General features: G+C 32.3%; 1 protein-coding gene across 5 annotated transcripts; it reads right to left on the reverse strand.

Moving 5' to 3' along the window:
- Positions 1–3,406: 3,406 nt before the first annotated feature.
- Positions 3,407–16,965, reverse strand: LOC111714121 (ABC transporter F family member 4). 5 transcript variants are annotated; one of them, XM_023489165.1, is made up of 9 exons: positions 16,880–16,965; positions 13,242–13,302; positions 13,093–13,166; positions 12,935–13,015; positions 12,139–12,209; positions 11,111–11,362; positions 5,240–5,326; positions 3,880–3,957; positions 3,407–3,499 (listed from the first exon to the last, which is right to left on the reverse strand). In XM_023489165.1, the coding sequence occupies exons 2-9, from the start codon at positions 13,295–13,297 to the stop codon at positions 3,467–3,469; spliced, it is 732 nt and encodes a 243-aa protein (XP_023344933.1). In that variant the 5' UTR covers positions 13,298–13,302; positions 16,880–16,965; the 3' UTR covers positions 3,407–3,466. The 5 variants fall into 5 exon arrangements, with proteins under 5 accessions (XP_023344933.1, XP_023344935.1, XP_023344932.1 ...); XM_023489167.1 differs by lacking the exon at positions 16,880–16,965 and adding an exon at positions 16,668–16,698; XM_023489164.1 differs by lacking the exon at positions 16,880–16,965 and adding an exon at positions 16,102–16,188.
- Between the last annotated feature and the right edge of the window lie 430 nt (positions 16,966–17,395).

The raw sequence follows: 17,395 nt of genomic DNA on the forward strand, positions 1-17,395 counted from the left end.
CACATCTTCACAAATTCATGATATTTTTACTTAAAGCTGGGTTATAAAATATTTTCTTTAGAAAAATTAGATATTTACACTAATTTGAAATCTAGTCATATGCAAATTTGTGAATTAATTGGGCAATTAGAACCAAAATAATATGCGACCACGCTATCTACGCAATTTGGCTAGCTGGGTATTTACCAACTGTCATGTTTCGTGGGACACCCGGTAGCCTTATAGGTACCGTGTCCGCCTACTGTTGAGTGTTGAGTCAGGGCGGTCACTCATTTTATTCACCAGACCAGGTCACCAGTTACTTGCGAGTCACATACCGACAAACACATAAGTTACAGTCTACCTCACATCAGCTGCAGCAGAAGAACAAAAAAACGAAGTTTTTTTTTATGCGTCATTATGTTTGTTAAATTTCGAACAAATGTCACATGGGATAATTAAACAAGTATAATCAACAATCAACAAAAGCTGGAAGCAAGAATTTAACAGAAATAATTAACTATCACTGAATTTGATGTTAAATATGTTTAGTAGAAGTACCGTGATTTTTTATATTTACTATTTATTTGTTGGTATATTTTTATCCTTTTCCTCAATATAACTGAGCATATTAATATCTTTTGTACAGTATTTTCTGAATGATAAGCAAATATGCAACTAAAAAATAGTACCAATGTGTTCTCAACATAGTGTTCTCTATAGAACACAGGCAAGTACAAAGTATTTTTTACATCACAAGTTTAGTACAAAGTGTTTCCTACATATTAATAGGTAAGTACTATAGTGCTCTACAAAACAATAGGTAAGAACATATGTGTTCTCATCAGAACATTAGGTAAGTACTTATGCGTTTGGTTTTGTTCTTTGGTACGTCGAATAATGTTATTCAACGTAACTTTGGTGAAAAATGAGCATATATTTTGGATTGATAAAAATCAAATTTTGGTTTCTTGTAAACATATTGTCATTGTTACGTAAAATAACATTACTCAACCTAACTTTTGTGAAAGCTGCTTCCATATTTAGGGTTCATTAACATATAGTTTGGTTCATCCACAGAACCATACTTTGTGTTACGTTAATTAACGTTACTTAACGTAACTTCTGTGGAAACTATGCCCATATTTTGGGTTTCTTTTGTAAAAGCTGCTTAAATGTTAATGGTTCATTGACGTAAAAGTTAGGTTCATGTACACAACTATACGTGCATTGTTACGTTAAATAACGTTACTTAACGTAACTTCCGTGGAAACTGTGCCCATATTTGGGGTTTCTGAAATAGGAGAGTTGAGCTATTAACAGCTCCAACACAGGGAGCCACTTGACTCCTTCATGATGATGACGCAGATATTCAGCTAGCAGCAGGCGTGCTTACCCAAGGGTTCCCAGTTCATCATGCATTCCAGAGACAACATAATCACTCAAAAACCAGCATGATAAAGCCGCGATTTCTGCCTACTAGGTTGGATAAGCCCTGTTGTTCCAAGTTCCTGTTGATCTGCTCCACCAACATGAAGCTCTACAACACTCCCATGAATTGCCCACAAATATTCATCATGTATTCCTTTGTTATTTTCTAAACCAACCAATTTTAAACTTGTCTTATGCAAATATTTTAAACCAATATCGTTTTTTTAAATAAATGTTAAGAAATATCCATTTCAGATCTCTTTGTTTTATTATAGTGACTTTTAAAGTCAACAACTGTACACGACCAATCAGGAGGCATCTATATTGGGATATTTAAGGATCCTTTGAATAGGAAATGCAAAATCTTTAAAAAGCGACAATATTCTGAAAAGTTATGTCTTATGTTTAAAATGGGAGTATTTCTTTAAAAGTTGTAAAACTTAACCCCTGAATGCAACAAGTGGCTGTGAGATGTCAGTCAAAAAACATTACATGGAATCGTAGCATGGTGTGCTGGGACATTATAGGCCTGCTCAGCCTATCCAGGTAGAGTTTATGAGCAGCCTGGGTAGTCTGTGGTTTGAACAGAGTCAACAAAAGTGGACATTATTTCAAGAAACAAAGGTGTACGTTCTGTACAGTGTACACAGAGTCGGAAATTTAGCAGAGCATCGTTGAACAAAGGTCTCAAGTTTCCTTATTGGGGTCTTAACATTTGTATAGATATTGATTTAAGAGATTTAAAAAATGGAGAATATGAAGAAACTAAATAAAATAATAGTTCATCACAAAAATATTGATATCCACAAAACCCCCAAACAACATTCATGAAACCCGGTTCCAAAACTGGTTTTCATAACGATACCCTGTCTTAAGTTTTGGGCTCTGATGAAGCTTGCAAAAATCTCTCAAATTTTTCCCAAATATGATCCTTTAAAACATCTGAATCTAGAAGTAAGACCAATAGTTGATGCGTAATTTTCCATTTACAGTTTGATCAGAGTTGTGTTGTATAGACAAAATATTCTTTACAGGGTTACCCACATAGAATAAACTATAAACTTCTTTCTTTCTTTTCCAAATCATGAAATAAGCCTTTTACAGACTACATTCAAGACAGAAGACTTTATTTAAACTTAAAGGTACAGACCGGCTATGTAAGGTAGTTGAACTGAGTATGCAGTGTTGTGGACAAATTCTTTCAATTGAGACCTATAACACTTTAAAAGGTCTGTATATCCTGAGTTTGAGCACAAAGTCGACGTTCAAAATCGTACTTTTGGGAGGATACTTTTTCAGAATTTTTTTCTAATTATTAAATTACGAGTTACGACGACAAAAAATGTGAACGAAATTCAACTGTAAACTAATAAGCTGTTACCGGAACATGTTGAGAAAATAAAAATTAAATCTTATCATCGAAAATCTTATTCAATTATTAGTTTCTTAATCTCTCCTTAATCACAAAGATTGTCTGCAGATTTTCTGGAAATTTTATTAAAAAGACGACATTTGAAGAATTTGAAGAAATCTGCGAACAAATTCATAGCAAATAAAAAATTCAATATAATGATGAAAAAGGAAATAATTAATTATAACTTTGATTCTTTGACAAATTTCTTTTGAGAAATATATGTTCCTAAACATCTAATTTGTTTACTATAGAATTTTTACTATATTTTTCGTCGTCGTTATTTAATAATTAAAAAAACCGATTCTGAAAACATACTCACCCAAATTCATGATTTTGAAAGTCAATTTTGCACTCAAACTCAGTAATTACTAATTATACATCGTGGAAACGTTTTTAAGGTCTCAAATGAATCCTAAAGAATTTGTCCACAACACTACATGCTCAGTTTAACTACCTTACATATAGCCGGTCTGTTCCTTTAAGATCGTCATATTGGAAGAGTTTTAAGTTGTCTTTGCTGTCTCATCCTTTGTGGGTAACCCTGTACATTACTCGGAATTCTAAATGTAACATGAAAAAAGATTTATGATAAATCTTTTATTTTTCAAAATCCAAATAAACACATTTAGGGTGTTTTTTTTTTTACTTCATCAGTTTATCACTTGAATTATATTCCTAAATTAGTGAAAATGTATATTTTAAACAAACTGATTAAATTTTCAAACCAAAAAAAGGAATTTAGTCTTTGCCAGAAACTCAAATTTTCTAATCCCTTATAATTTTGATATTTAAAACTTTAAGTATATGATCCAAAAGAATTCATGGTTTGAAATATCTAAGTCTTTGACATTGTGTTGCAAAGGTAAGGATTAGAAAATCAGAGTTGGGGACAAAAACTCAATTTCTTTGAACTAACCAATTGACTCAAAATGTCGATGTAAAATTTGTTTTCAGCAGTTTAAACTTTAATGTAACATTTCTTATTCAATTATCAACATCAAGAATGTGTTCTCAAGAGTCAAATTTGTTCATCAGATGTATTGTGTGTGTATTACCTGTTTTTTTGCTGGCTTTCTTTTTTTATCTTTCTTCTTTCTTTTTTTAATCGGTTCGGCTTTAACGTAGTTTTGTAACTAGAATGTTGTTGAAATTAAATCTATAATATTATAATTAATAATTAAATGTATAAATAGAGAGATTTAAGTTTGCTCCTTCACTGGAGGAGTAAGGGAACCCCAGGACGCCATAAGCCTTCCCTATATGCAGACACTAGCCTCCCAAATTTGCTTGGCAGACCAAGCCTCAACCATGCAGAAATCAGCATGTGCAATACATGAAAATGTGCCTGTGTAAGTGTAATACAGGAGGCTTTGTTAAATTTTTGTTTTAGTTTTAAATAAAAGATTTTTTCAAATTTTTTGAAATAGTGGCATAAGAGGTGTCTCAAAGATGAGAAGTATTTATTAATTATCATAGATAGTGCCTAATTATGACTCATAAAGTGGGATATAAAACTATATACTTTTTTTGCATGAAAAGGATAATATTTAGAGAAAACATTTGAATTGAAATTCATTTTATCTTTTATAATCATTGATTTAAGCATGACCTTTTCTGTATTTTAAATTAAATTTTTTATCATTTATTTAAATTTTAAAATTTTTTTTTAAAAAAAGGTACTGTTTAAATCAAAGAATACAATAAAACAAAACAAATTTACTTCAGAAGTATTTCTCTAGTTATCTCCTTTAAAGTTTAAGTATAAATCTTACAAACCACTTTATGAGTCCATATATATTTCTAATCATGACAATCAATAAATAACTCTAATCTTTAGTAAAATTCTTGTGCCACTACATCAAATAAAAAAATTGTTTAAAATTTTCATTGCACATAAAAACCAAGATTTAAAATAGGTGTTGTATTGTGGAGGCTCCTTTACTGCATAGCAGAGGCATTGTCTGCATAGTGGAGGCTCGGTCTGCCTAGCAAATCTGGGAGGCTTGTGTTTGCATAGCAGAGGCTCATGGCATCCAGGGTTTCCCTCCCTCACTGGAGTGGAGGCCACTAAAGGGAATGCTCATTTATAGCCCAATACCAATTACTCCATCACAAGAAAGGTAATACAAAGGTCACTAATTATTCCATCACATTGGAATGAAGGTAATCAGGACACTAATTATTTTATCAAAGGCAGTTGCCCAAGGAAGTTACATTCCCTTGCTGGAGGGAAAGTAAGTTAGTAATTAAAATAATTAGGACACTGATTTATCCATCCCTTTAAAATAGTAATTTGTGTCTTTTGGAAATTATTTTCCTCTCTGGTGGCATCTGCTCCAGCGCTGCAGTGTAGAAAAATTGAAAAAAAATTTCAACAAACTTCAATCTCTTGCATATAATACATGTCATAAATACCTCCAGTGTCAGGTCATTTTTTTCCCCATCTTCCTTCTTTGAACCAGGAATTTTCTCAAACCCTCCAGATCGGAAGAAATTTTCTGACTTAAATAAAGTTTTTATTTATTTTCATTATTTTTCAGCAGTTTTCTGGCTTTTTGGAGTCTTTACCAAAATATAAGAAGTAAAACATATTGTATGCTTTAAATGTTAGATTTACTTCACAAACAGTTTCCAAAATGTTTACTCTGGTAGAACTTTCAAATCGTTTGTTAACGTTTGTTTGGCCAGCAGCCACATGATCACAATTTTTATGAAAGGAAATTTGATGTAAATATAATGTTGAGTTGCATAGGATTTTGTTGAGTATCCTGGAAGCCATAACCTCTTGAAAGTAAAATAAACAGATCAACAAGGTGGCTTATCCAGTATCTCTTAGATTTATTTAGACACAGAACAAACAAAACAAACAAGCAATCAATCATCATTCTGTAGAAGTCAGGGCTGAGACTTAATCAAAAAAACCATAAGATACAGCTATTAATGTACCAATTGGTTATGTCACTAGTCTAGTGTGGCCAACTGTTGAAGTACAGACCAATGACATCTGCCAGGGCACAAATTCACACTAAAAGCCACCTAGGATACTGATAGTCCATCTTGGTACCACAGTAGTTTGAAACTGTCAAAAAATATTAATTTAATTTAATTGATTAAATAGAAAATGGATTGCATTTGGAATTGCGTAAGCATTTATATGGAACTCCAAAATCCCAAATCTTGGGCTCCACACGTGGGCAAGCCAGGATCATATGAAACTCTAGCTAAACATATAGGGGCAAGAGACATGGACACACCCGCACCTATTTCCCAGCTCCTTGTACCGATTTCCAAGCTCTGCATTACCTGCCCTGACCCTACAAAAGGCTTATACTAGAGTCATTCACTAAGCCTTAAAACTGAAATTATTTCCACAACTGAATTGCTGCAATCACTATGGTATGGTCTGTATATCAAAGCTGACTGCTATCTCCAAACATTGCCTTCTGAAACTCCTTCTTACTTGCAAACTCCACAATTACTCCCACATCCCTTTTGATCTCTATCCAGGACTTCACCCAGGATTCTGACTGAAACTCACAGCCTCCTCACAATTCAAGATTACTGGAATGGCACATGACTCCCATAGTCTCATGGCTAGGATTGCCTGATCAAGAACACCCCTAGACAAGTTCATGATGGCAATGCATAGTTGATGACCTTACAGATGATATCCATCTTTTAGACCCCTTTATCGATCTACCATGCACCTGGATAGTTATGTCAAGATATTTTGCTACCAATATTTCCTCATTTGAGACATATCCACCTTCCATAGAATCTCATTGGGTAGTTTAGTTAGTATATATGTCTTGGAAGGTTGCAGGCTTCATATGCATGTCCATGCAGAATCGTGGAATTATTCTGAGAAGCCTGTTCATTCCACTCTTAAGGGTCTTTAATAGCAGGAGCAGCAGATTGTCCACTACCTTCCCCAGGTTGACAGCAAGCTTGGTGCTGTCTAAAACCTCCCCTAGAAAGGCGTTATATACACCGCAAATAACAATGGTTAAAGGCTGTACCTTTGCTTGACAACTTGTGTGAAGTATAACAGATCTAACTAAGTTTATCTGCACATAGTCATTTTAGTACATTGAACCTGTGAGAGATAACACCATCCCCCCAAAGCCAATGTTCCTGAGCTTCGTATAGATCAGCTCCTGGCAAATGAATCATAGGCTTTCGCAATGTCCCAGAATGCCAGTGATATTGACTGGTGCTTTCTTTCACATTCCATAACACTGGGAGGATCATGAAAACACAGTTGACCATTGAATTTCTACTTCTGAACCCATAATGAAGTGGGCCATAGAAACCCTCCTCCCACAAAGGTGATAACCGGTTTCAAACTGCTCTCTCTATATATAAGCTGTTTCTACTTTGATTCTTTATTTAGATGGTGATACTTCATAGATTTTCTTACAGTTTAACAACAGATGAAAGATGAACAATTTTTTATAATGATTTCATTTTAATACTTACACAAGTGTCATCTATTAAGAAAATAAATCAAAATATGTCTACATCAGTGTCCATAGTTGCTTTAGGCCTTACTGAAGCTATACTCAGGGTTCAGGCATATACATTCAAAAACGCTTTAAGGCGTGGGCGTAACAATGGAAAAACAATCGGCAATGTACAAATTCTATATAGTAAAAAATGGCCATAGATCAAATGCCTAACTCAAAATCAAAACACTGTCACTTCTTTTAACAGTTGTTGACCATGGGACTTGAACATTCTTAAAGTATGACCCATGAAGACTTGGCCATCTCAGTGATCATGTGTAACAATTGGAAAACAATTGGAAATGTACATATTCTATATAGTAAAAATGGGAATACATCAAATGGCTAATTTTAAAACACTGACCAATAGACAGAGTTGATCTGTTTCCATTTTAAACAAGCCTGATAATTTTGCTTAGCATATATTTTGAAATAGATGATCTAGTTCCACTGGCAAATTTCAATTTCTAAACTTTTGTCAGAAAATAATCCATTGAGCTAGGGTGTTCTGATGAGGTTAGCTTTGCTTTTGATCTCCACAACTTTTCTTTATTTTGGCCATTCTCTGGGCTATTCTTGTGTTATGGGATCTGTGAGAACCTCTGGATTAATTTATCTCTTTGGTAGATCCCTGTATTGTTTACCCTTCTGTAGGTTTTTTCTTCTTCTTCCAGATTTTGATCTCTATTTCAAATTTTTGTTTGTTTGTGTTTGTTGACTTTACCAGGGTTTAATGGGCATTAGATTCACTGATTTTTAGTAATCACAAATCCTCTCTCTTTTATGGGTGACTACTGTCTATCTTTCTGACTGCTTGGCTCAGCAGGTTAATGTAATTCAAACAGATCTGAATAACATATATTCTACCTAGAATATATCTTTTGTTCCTTTAAACTTTTTAAATAGGCATGGATGTATGATGAGAAATGGCCTTGTTTAAATTTAAATAAATAAACAAAAAAATAGTTTATTAGGCACATGTAAATACATATACAAGTAGGGATGTTAACGTTTTCATTTTTCAAAACGATCGTTTTTTAAAATTCATTGTTTCGTTAACGATCATTGATGACAACCCTTCGTTAACAATTGTTAACGACGACCCCTTCGTTAACAATCGTTAACAAAGAGAGGAAACCGACCTGAAGGGCATATGTACTTATCATTGAGTAGTTTTTAAGAAAATATCAAGGAGTTTTAACTCCCCCACAACTGTTAAACTTCATGTAAGACATTCAATAAAGTTGCATATAATTTTTTTTCCAAAAACTACTGTTTTGATAAAGTTTGTCGTTTTGTTAACGTCTTTAATGATGACCCTTCATTACCGATTGTTAATGACGACCCTTCGTAGACGATCGTTAATATAATTGTCAATAAAATTTTTTTTAAATCGCATAAAAAACGGTCGCAAATTCTTTTAATAAAAACGAGTGGGTCGTTTTTAAAAACGATCGTTTTTTTCAGAAAACAAAACGATCGTTTAGTGATCATTTAACGAATGTTTACAAAAACAATTAACAACCCTATATACAAGGGTTAAAAACACATTGATGAATTCTATGATTTTACAGTGCCAGGAAACCAGGAGATCTAAATATCTGGCTGTCTGGTCCAGGTTCCTGAAAACTTCAGATTATGATGAGTATGATATGTTGAAAGTAAAAAAATGAAGGAGGGGTGAATATTTGTGCCATGATTTATGTTCATTTTTGTTTTCTTTCTTTCTTGCCATCTTTTTCCCTCTTGAGGGTTCAATCTAACCTTCAATCTCTACATTCACCCTTTAACACACATTCACACTCTGATGTGGTGTTTCGCTACTTAGCGATTTCCCTAAAGACCTAATGTATATACCGTGCGGTATTTCTCAAGATTGGATTGTAAGCCTTCCTCCTCTCAACGCTCTCCATAACAAAGGATAATAATAAGGTTCAGAACGTTTATTTCTCGAAGACTTCAATCAAAATAAGTTTAATAAGCCCACAGAAAAAGCTTTGAGTGATAAATCATATGAATACAACAAATAATCCACTCAGGCATTAAAAAACTGTGGCAAGGAACCAACAAACACATTTACAAATATCAATCATAATATACTCAAATGATAGCATACATATATATAAGAAAATAATTACCGCAGTGATCCTAGAATTATAAGCACGGTTAGCACGGTTACACTTGCAAGACAAACAAACATATACTAAATACAGAAACTGTTCACTCTCACGCGAGAAATCTTGTGCCTGCGTAGTCAGTCTGTAAACAGCTCCTAAAACTAGTTTTTTCACAATACGTTCTGTACAGATCCGCAGGGAGAACTGTTCTGTTTCTTCTTTGATTCTTTATTTAGATCGTGATACTTGATAGATTTTCTTACAGTTTAACAACAGAGGAGGGAGGAGAGTTTAACTGAAATTATAGATTGAAGTATTGTAGCAACAATCTAACATTGATTAGAACTATTTATATAATGATTTCATAAAGATACTTTTACGAGTGTCATCTCTTAAGAAAAATATGTCTACATCAGAGTCCATAGTTGGTTTAGGTCTTGCTGAAGCTATACTCACTACTCAGGGTCCAGGCATATACATTCAAAAATGCTTTAAGTGATACTTGATAGATTTTCTTACAGTTTTACAACAGATGAAAGGGGGAGGAGAGGTTAACTGATGTAGATTGAAGTATTGTAGCAACAATCTAACATTGATTAGAACAATTTTTATAATGACTTCATAAAGATATAATCATGAGTGTCATCTATTAAGAAAAGAAATCAAAATATGTCTACATCAGCGTCCATAGTTGGTTTAGGTCTTACTGAAGCTATATACTCACTACTCAGGGTCCAGGCATATACATTCAAAAATGCTTTAAGGCTTGCACATAACAATTGGAAAACAATTGGCAATGTACATATTCTATATAGTAATACACTGTCACTTCTTTTAACAGTTGTTAACATTGAAGTGCAACCCATGAAGACCTTGGTCATCTCAGTGATCATGGTGTCCTTAACTGTGACTATCTTACCATCACAATCCTTAATTGCTGCTAATGCCCCTTTCTTTTTCTCTACTCTCCTTGCTAAATTTTGAAACTGGTTCTCTATACTGTCTTCTGTGATCTTAATATCCCAGTCTTTTCTATATAGCTAAATCTCTAACTCATTCTTTTCATCTGGTCTGCATCTGACCAGGGCAGATTTTTTTATTATTTCCTTGTTCTGGATAACATTAACCTGTTCATATTCCTCTCCACTACCTGCCTTCTAGCTCAGAGTTTTTTATGCTGACCACCTTCCAGACCTTTTATGGTCTATCCTACTCCCCCCCCCCCCACCACCCATAAACTTCAGTGTTTGCATCGACCAAGATCTCTTGTAGTTTCTCACACTTTTGATCCAGAGTGAGGCTCTCCCAGCCACACTTTTCAAACTGCTCCTCCATAGTGGTATTTGCTTTGGACTTCTTTGGTTTCCTTCTCACGGTCTAGCAACAACTCCACCCTTAGCACCACATGGTTGATACCAGAGATTAACATCAGACCCAGTCACAGAAGGAGCACCAATGGTCAGGCCTAATGTCAGCCTTAATTATGGCTAGGTTGGGCTTCTATCGAGGGAAATATTAGGATTCATGGAAACCTGCACGAAGACTAATTGCCATGTGCAGCTGCACAAAATGAAAACTGATAGACAGGGGCAACGCAGGGTACTAAATAAATATTTTATTGGGACCTCTGTTTGAAACACTTTTAAGGTAGACATATTTTGTACCTTCAAATTCTTTTTGTATTCCTTCTTCTTCTCCTCCTCCTCCTCATCCTCTTCCTCCTCCTCATCCTCTTCTTCCTCCACCTCCCCCTCCTCCACCTCATCCTCTTTGTCCTCATCCTCAGTTTCCTCTGAACCAGGAAGCAGACCATCCGATTTTAATCTTTCTTGCCACGGTTTCTTTCTTGTGGATTTCCTCATGAGTGATCTAAACATATCTGCTGCAGTGTCCACGTGCTTTTCACGACCCATCGACTAAAAGATATCCAAGTTAATTATATGGAATTTTATCTTAGCCAGTTTTTAGCACTTTTAAAAACAACACAGTGGACAGAACATATCAATTCCATTGATAGGAAATTTTATTGATATGACAATTTCATTGAATGGACATTTTATTAAAATGACATGATATTGGTAAAGATATTTCATACCTAGAACATTTATTGACAAAGAGAATTTGGTCTTAAAGATGAATAACTATAAAAACTAAATTTGTAAGAATTGGTCTCTCTCTTCTTTCTCTGTCTCCCCATGCAAAATGTAAATTACTAGCTGTTCTATGAGTTGTTCTAACTTTCCCTACTTTATCTATCTCCCTTTTATATGAAAGTTTAAAGTTTACAAAAAATATCAAATAATTTTGTTTTATTTTATAATTCTACTCTATAAAATGTACTATCCTTGAAAATTCCTATCCATAAAATGTTATATTAATGATATGTTCTTTCTCTGAAATGCCCATCTATGACACTTCTTTTTTTTGAAATTTCCTATCCATGACATCTCATATCCATCACATGTAAATCTTTAAAATGTTCATCTATAAAATGTCTATCTATAAAATGTCCATCTTTTAAACGTCCCAACATCAATTTTTGTACATAAATCATATCAACATATAGTCGTCATCCTTTGATATTTCAACCTTTGAATTCTGATAATAATTCTGATACACAATCAGGTTGCACAGATATGGGTTAAAGTTTGGGTGGAGTAAACCTTATAATTAAATATTTTATTTATTGTACCTTCAGCATATTTCTTAAAGTATAATCATCTCCAACCACCACTGGTTCTTTCTGTGCTTCATTCAGCCCATCTAGAACAAGCACCAATAAACCAAAAACTGATCACTTGCCTCAAACTCACATTTTCTAATCTGTATATCTTTGCAGCATGATGGTTTAAATCTTTGATATTTTAAACTCAGACTGTGTGATCCAACCTTAAACTTGGAAAGCTAGAGGGATGAGAAATATTTTTTGTGAATCAGTGAATTAATTGACTTGAAGTTTGTAAATCAGCGAATCAAACCTAAAGTTTGTAAATCAGTGAATCAAACCTAAAGTTTGTAAATCAGTGAATCAAACCTAAAGTTTGTAAATCAGTGAATCAAACCTAAAGTTTGTAAATCAGAGAATCAAACCTAAAGTTTGTAAAATCAGCAAATCAAACCTAAAGTTTGGAAAATCAGCGAATCAAACCTAAAGTTTGTAAATCAGTGAATTAAACCTGAAGTTGATAAATCAGTGAATTAAACCTAAAGTTTATAAATCAGTGAATTAAACCTAAAGTTTGTAAATCAGTGAATTAAACCTGAAGTTGATAAATCAGTGAATTAAACCTGAAGTTGATAAATCAGTAAATGAAACCTGAATTTTGTAAATCAGTGAATATAAGCTGTTAAGTTGTTAAATCAGTGAATTAAACCTGAAGTTGATAAATCAGTGAATTAAACCTGAAGTTGATAAATCAGTAAATGAAACCTGAATTTTGTAAATCAGTGAATATAAGCTGTTAAGTTGTTAAATCAGTGAATTAAACCTGAAGTTTGTAAATCTCCAGATGTCTTGTTTTCTTCGACTTTGTTTACATGATTAGAAACCTCCTCCTGCCCCTGTCCTCCTATTTACAAATCTTTTTAATTTTAAAATTCTGTTTATTGTAAATTAATGAAATCTGAATTTTATTGAAATAATTACCTGTTTGAACAATATATATTTTAGCGGTTGTTTGTTTGGTTGCGAGGAGTAGAAACACAGATGCTTGAACAATGCTTAGAAAAATAACATAGAAGTGAAAAGCTGGAAACTATTGATTGGTATTATATTATATTATAAAAAATAATTACTTTAGAGGTGTCAGTTTTCTGCTGATCAGGACCATATCAGATTTTTTCTGCTTCATTTTACCTGAGGAGACATTTTAGAAAAAATAACTGTTTAAATAAATAGATTTTTAGTCAAACATTCTGATTTCTCATCTCCTTTCAACTCACATCCTTTAAATTTTTCAATATTAATGAATTTTTTTACTGCTAGAATGATATTTATATATATATACCACAATTTTGCAAATAATTATGAATTGAAATTTAACACTAATTATATAAAATTAACAGAAGTCCTCCAATTTCAAGGAAATTAATGGAAACATTTTGAAAAAAATGTGGAATCATTTTCATGACATACAGTTTTTTTTTATTTAAGGTCTAACATTCTTAATGTTGCAATTGCAAACATACTGTACAGTTAAATAAAACATATTTGAAGGTGTTTATATATTTTTATGCATCTTTAACACTAACAGTTTTTTTTTACACCTTACAAGTTTCCTTTTATTAATTTTCTAAGATTCTTCATCACATTTTGACTAAGTCTTTCCTTTAATATAGATAATCAACATTATAAGAAGTAAAATTTTTATCTGGTTCTAGGAAGAAACCGGCATTTCCCGGAAAATACTCATAGATTCTAAATCCATAATTTGTAGAAATCAAAAATCTACACAACTTTTATAAGAAAGGGCCACCCTGGCCGCCATGAGCTTCTGCATTACGCAAACGAGCCGTACACATTATCCAAAACAGTAAAATCCTTTGCTGTATACAGTACTGAGCCTCCACTATACAGGTTAAAAACCACTGGATATATTTGATAACAATTTGAACAATTTTTCAGACACAAAAGACTTATTTAGTGATTTTCCTGATTTGTAACTTTTAATGCCTCAAAAAATTTAATACATTACTTACACAGAAAGTGAGATAGTTTGAGAAAATATTCTTGAGTAAATTTAGTTTATTTTAATACATTTCTTACACAGAAAGTGAGATAGTTTGAGAAAATATTCTTGAGTTAATTTAGTTTATTTTAATACATTTCTTACACAGAAAGTGAGATAGTTTGAGAAAATATTCTTGAGTTAATTTAGTTTATTTTGTTGTAATCTTTAATTTAAAAGCGCTATGGTTAAAAGATTTTTTTAATGAATTAAATGAATTGTTTCTGGCAAAATCCTTATTTCTATAAAATGTCTAGATCATTAAATATGAAAGATATGATTAAATTCAATACAATTTCCTTTTGATACAGGAAATATTTTATTGTAGATAATTTCTCAACGCATGTTGAAAAAGTGAGAACAAAATTACTTCTCAAAAATGTTAACTTAAAAAATCCTAATTGGCGCAGGTTTTTTTGACTGTATGGCGAAGATTCATACTCTCGAATGTCGATAATTAATTTTTAAAAAATCTTCCAGGCAAAAATGTTGACATTTACTAATGCCTGATACGGAAAAATCCGTGAAATTATTAGTTTTGAGATTTACAAAGAAAAATGGCAGCTTAAAGAGCAAGGGTTAACAGCTAAAATTTTACAAAGAAACTGGCGCGAATCAATGTGTATCAATATCAATATCAATGTTTATACAAATTAGTAATAGTTTTCTAAAGCTTGCATCCTTATCTCTCATTTTAAACTTTTAATATTTTTTGTCATTCAAGAAACTTCCCATAAATTTTAAAAGTTTCTAAATTGTATGCTTTATTTTAAATTTACTCTGTAGTATAAAGTTATTAATATTTATTATAAAAGGAAACTGGTGGAAAAATAACTTTTTTGAAGAATTAAGCTTCGCAGATTTGTCTGTAGCCTAAAAACCAAAATAAAAAACAGATGGAACAGGATGATCATTGCCAATGTACTATTTCAAACAAGTCTAAGTTGGGCCAGTGTCACGTTAAAAAGCGTCCGGAAATGAGATAATACTCAGGCTAATGCTTTTTGTTCTCAAAAGATCAAATTTCAAAACATTTAATAGATTTTTTTAGATTTTACGATATTTTATTATATATTTTTTCATGGTCAAGAGATAGAAATTAGAATATCCATGTTTTTAATTCTTTGAAAGGAAAACGATATTTGAGACAAAAACTTTTTAAAACATTTTTTTCTAGTATTGCTATATTTAAAAACTAATTTAACTATATGTGTAGGTTTAGCAAGTCTAAGCTAGGGTTCACTGACATAGGGTCAAACGACTTAGGGTCAAATGCATAGGTTCAAACGACAAAGGGTAAAACGACCTAGGGTCAAACAACAAACAGTCAATAATGCAACAAGAGTAAACTGACAAAGGGTCAAGATGTAAAATAATATTTTATGTATAATTTCAGGATTCAGTTAGGCTAAGACAATTTCTGGGCCAAGCACTGTGGCTAGGACAGGCTAGGGGGGGGGGGCTGAGCACTGTTTCTACTAGTTCTTATGAACATAAAAATAGTTCAAATTAACCAAAAGATAGTCTAACTAGAATTTTGCCTGTTTTTCTCACTTTAATTGACCCTATGTTGTTTTACCCTTTGTCGTTTGGCGCTTTGTTGGGATTTTTAACGTTTCTAATTTGACCCTATGTCCTTTTACCCTATGTTGTTTGACCCTTTGCCATTTGAACTTAGATCGTTCGACCCTATGTCGGTGAATCTAAGCTAGGGTTCATTTCAGGAATTTAAAACCTTAAAATCAGGCATGGAAACTTTTAAATTGACGTCAGAAATTTAACTTATATCATAATTTTATAAACCTGATCTCACTTAAACCCAACACATCAAGGTTTGATTTAAAAGTGCATTATTAAACCTCTGATATTTACTTGATTATTGTGACAATCAAGTGAAACAAACTAACCATATCTAATCAGATAATTACCTGCATAAAGTCTGGGTGCTACAAACTTGTTTTTCAATTGAATTAAAATCTTTAAATTCATTCTTCAATCATCTTGAAATGGTGTTTATCTAACCAAGTAAGAAGTGTTTTTTTGTAAAAATATTTCTGACATTTGATTAATACAAGCGTACACCGCCATTATTAAACTTTTACTGTTTATTAATTAGAAAGTTTATATAATATCAAATACCTTAAACTTCTAGAGAAATTAATGGAATATTATCTTACAAAATAAAACGATTTAGATATCTTAGGGTAGTGATTCATGAATAGTTATCTAGACTATAGTTCAATTACTAGTTCAAATAATTGTTCAACTTCTAGTTCAATTACAAGTTAAACTTCAAGATGAACTACTAGTTTAACTACTAGTTCAACTACTAGTTTAACTACTAGTTCAACTACTAGTTTAACTACTAGTTCAACTACTAGTTCAATTACTAGTTCAACTTCTAGTTCAACTACTAGTTTTACTACTGGTTCAACAACTAGTTCAACTAACTATACCTATCTATACACTGTTTAAATAGTTAACCTTACAGTACCTATCTGTACACTGTTAGAAGAGTTGAACTAACTGTACCAATCTATACAATGTTAGAATAGTCGAACGTAAAGTACCTATCTTTACACTGTCAAAATCTAAACAATGTACATTTTCACAAAACATTGAAATAATATTAGAAAATAAGTATTCAAAACATGATTTGAAGTATTATATATATATTTTTTATACAATATATGTAATCTTAAGTACCTGATACACATCAGCAAGTAGTATTGTGATTACTTTAAGTTCTAATTTTCATATTGAAGTTCAATTCTGTAATACGAGAAATAAATATTTAAAATATTTATATGATTTTTTTAGTTTAATCGCAATAAAATTTTAAAAAATTGTTCCATCTTTCTGGAATTTGTAAGAATGTTAAATTTTAAGATTTATTTCTAAATACAAATTTTGACGTTCGTTCATGAAGAATTTAAGTTAAGTTCAATGCCGCAATTATTTTTAAAAGAAGAAAAAGAGAAAAAGACGACAATTCCGCTGATTTCTTGTTACCACTCTGCAGTCTGCAGTGAAGATCAACACTTACTTTTTTCAAGAAAATATGAAAGCAAAGTAATTTCTTGATTATTTTAAGATTGCCGGTTATTTTACTTATTCGCTATAAACTTTACACCTAGAGCCGGGTGTCGTTCTTTCATGCAAGAACGAATGGAACTATCAAAAACAACCCAATCGTTCCAAAAAAAATAACCATGAAAGCAA

Source organism: Eurytemora carolleeae, unplaced genomic scaffold (genome assembly GCF_000591075.1).
Source record: "Eurytemora carolleeae unplaced genomic scaffold, Eaff_2.0 scaffold1499, whole genome shotgun sequence".
Taxonomy (NCBI): domain Eukaryota; kingdom Metazoa; phylum Arthropoda; class Copepoda; order Calanoida; family Temoridae; genus Eurytemora; species Eurytemora carolleeae.

Bases quoted from the DNA above. Each gene is read 5' to 3' on its own strand.
- LOC111714121 (XM_023489164.1), bottom strand. From the start codon at position 16,162: ATGAATTTAAAGATTTTAATTCAATTGAAAAACAAGTTTGTAGCACCC. The intron at 13,303-16,101 runs GTAATTATCTGA...ATGTCTCCTCAG, and splicing joins AGCACCCAGACTTTATGCAG to GTAAAATGAAGCAGAAAAAA. The intron at 12,210-12,934 runs GTTTAATTCACT...TGCTTGTTCTAG, and splicing joins TGGAGATTTACAAACTTCAG to ATGGGCTGAATGAAGCACAG.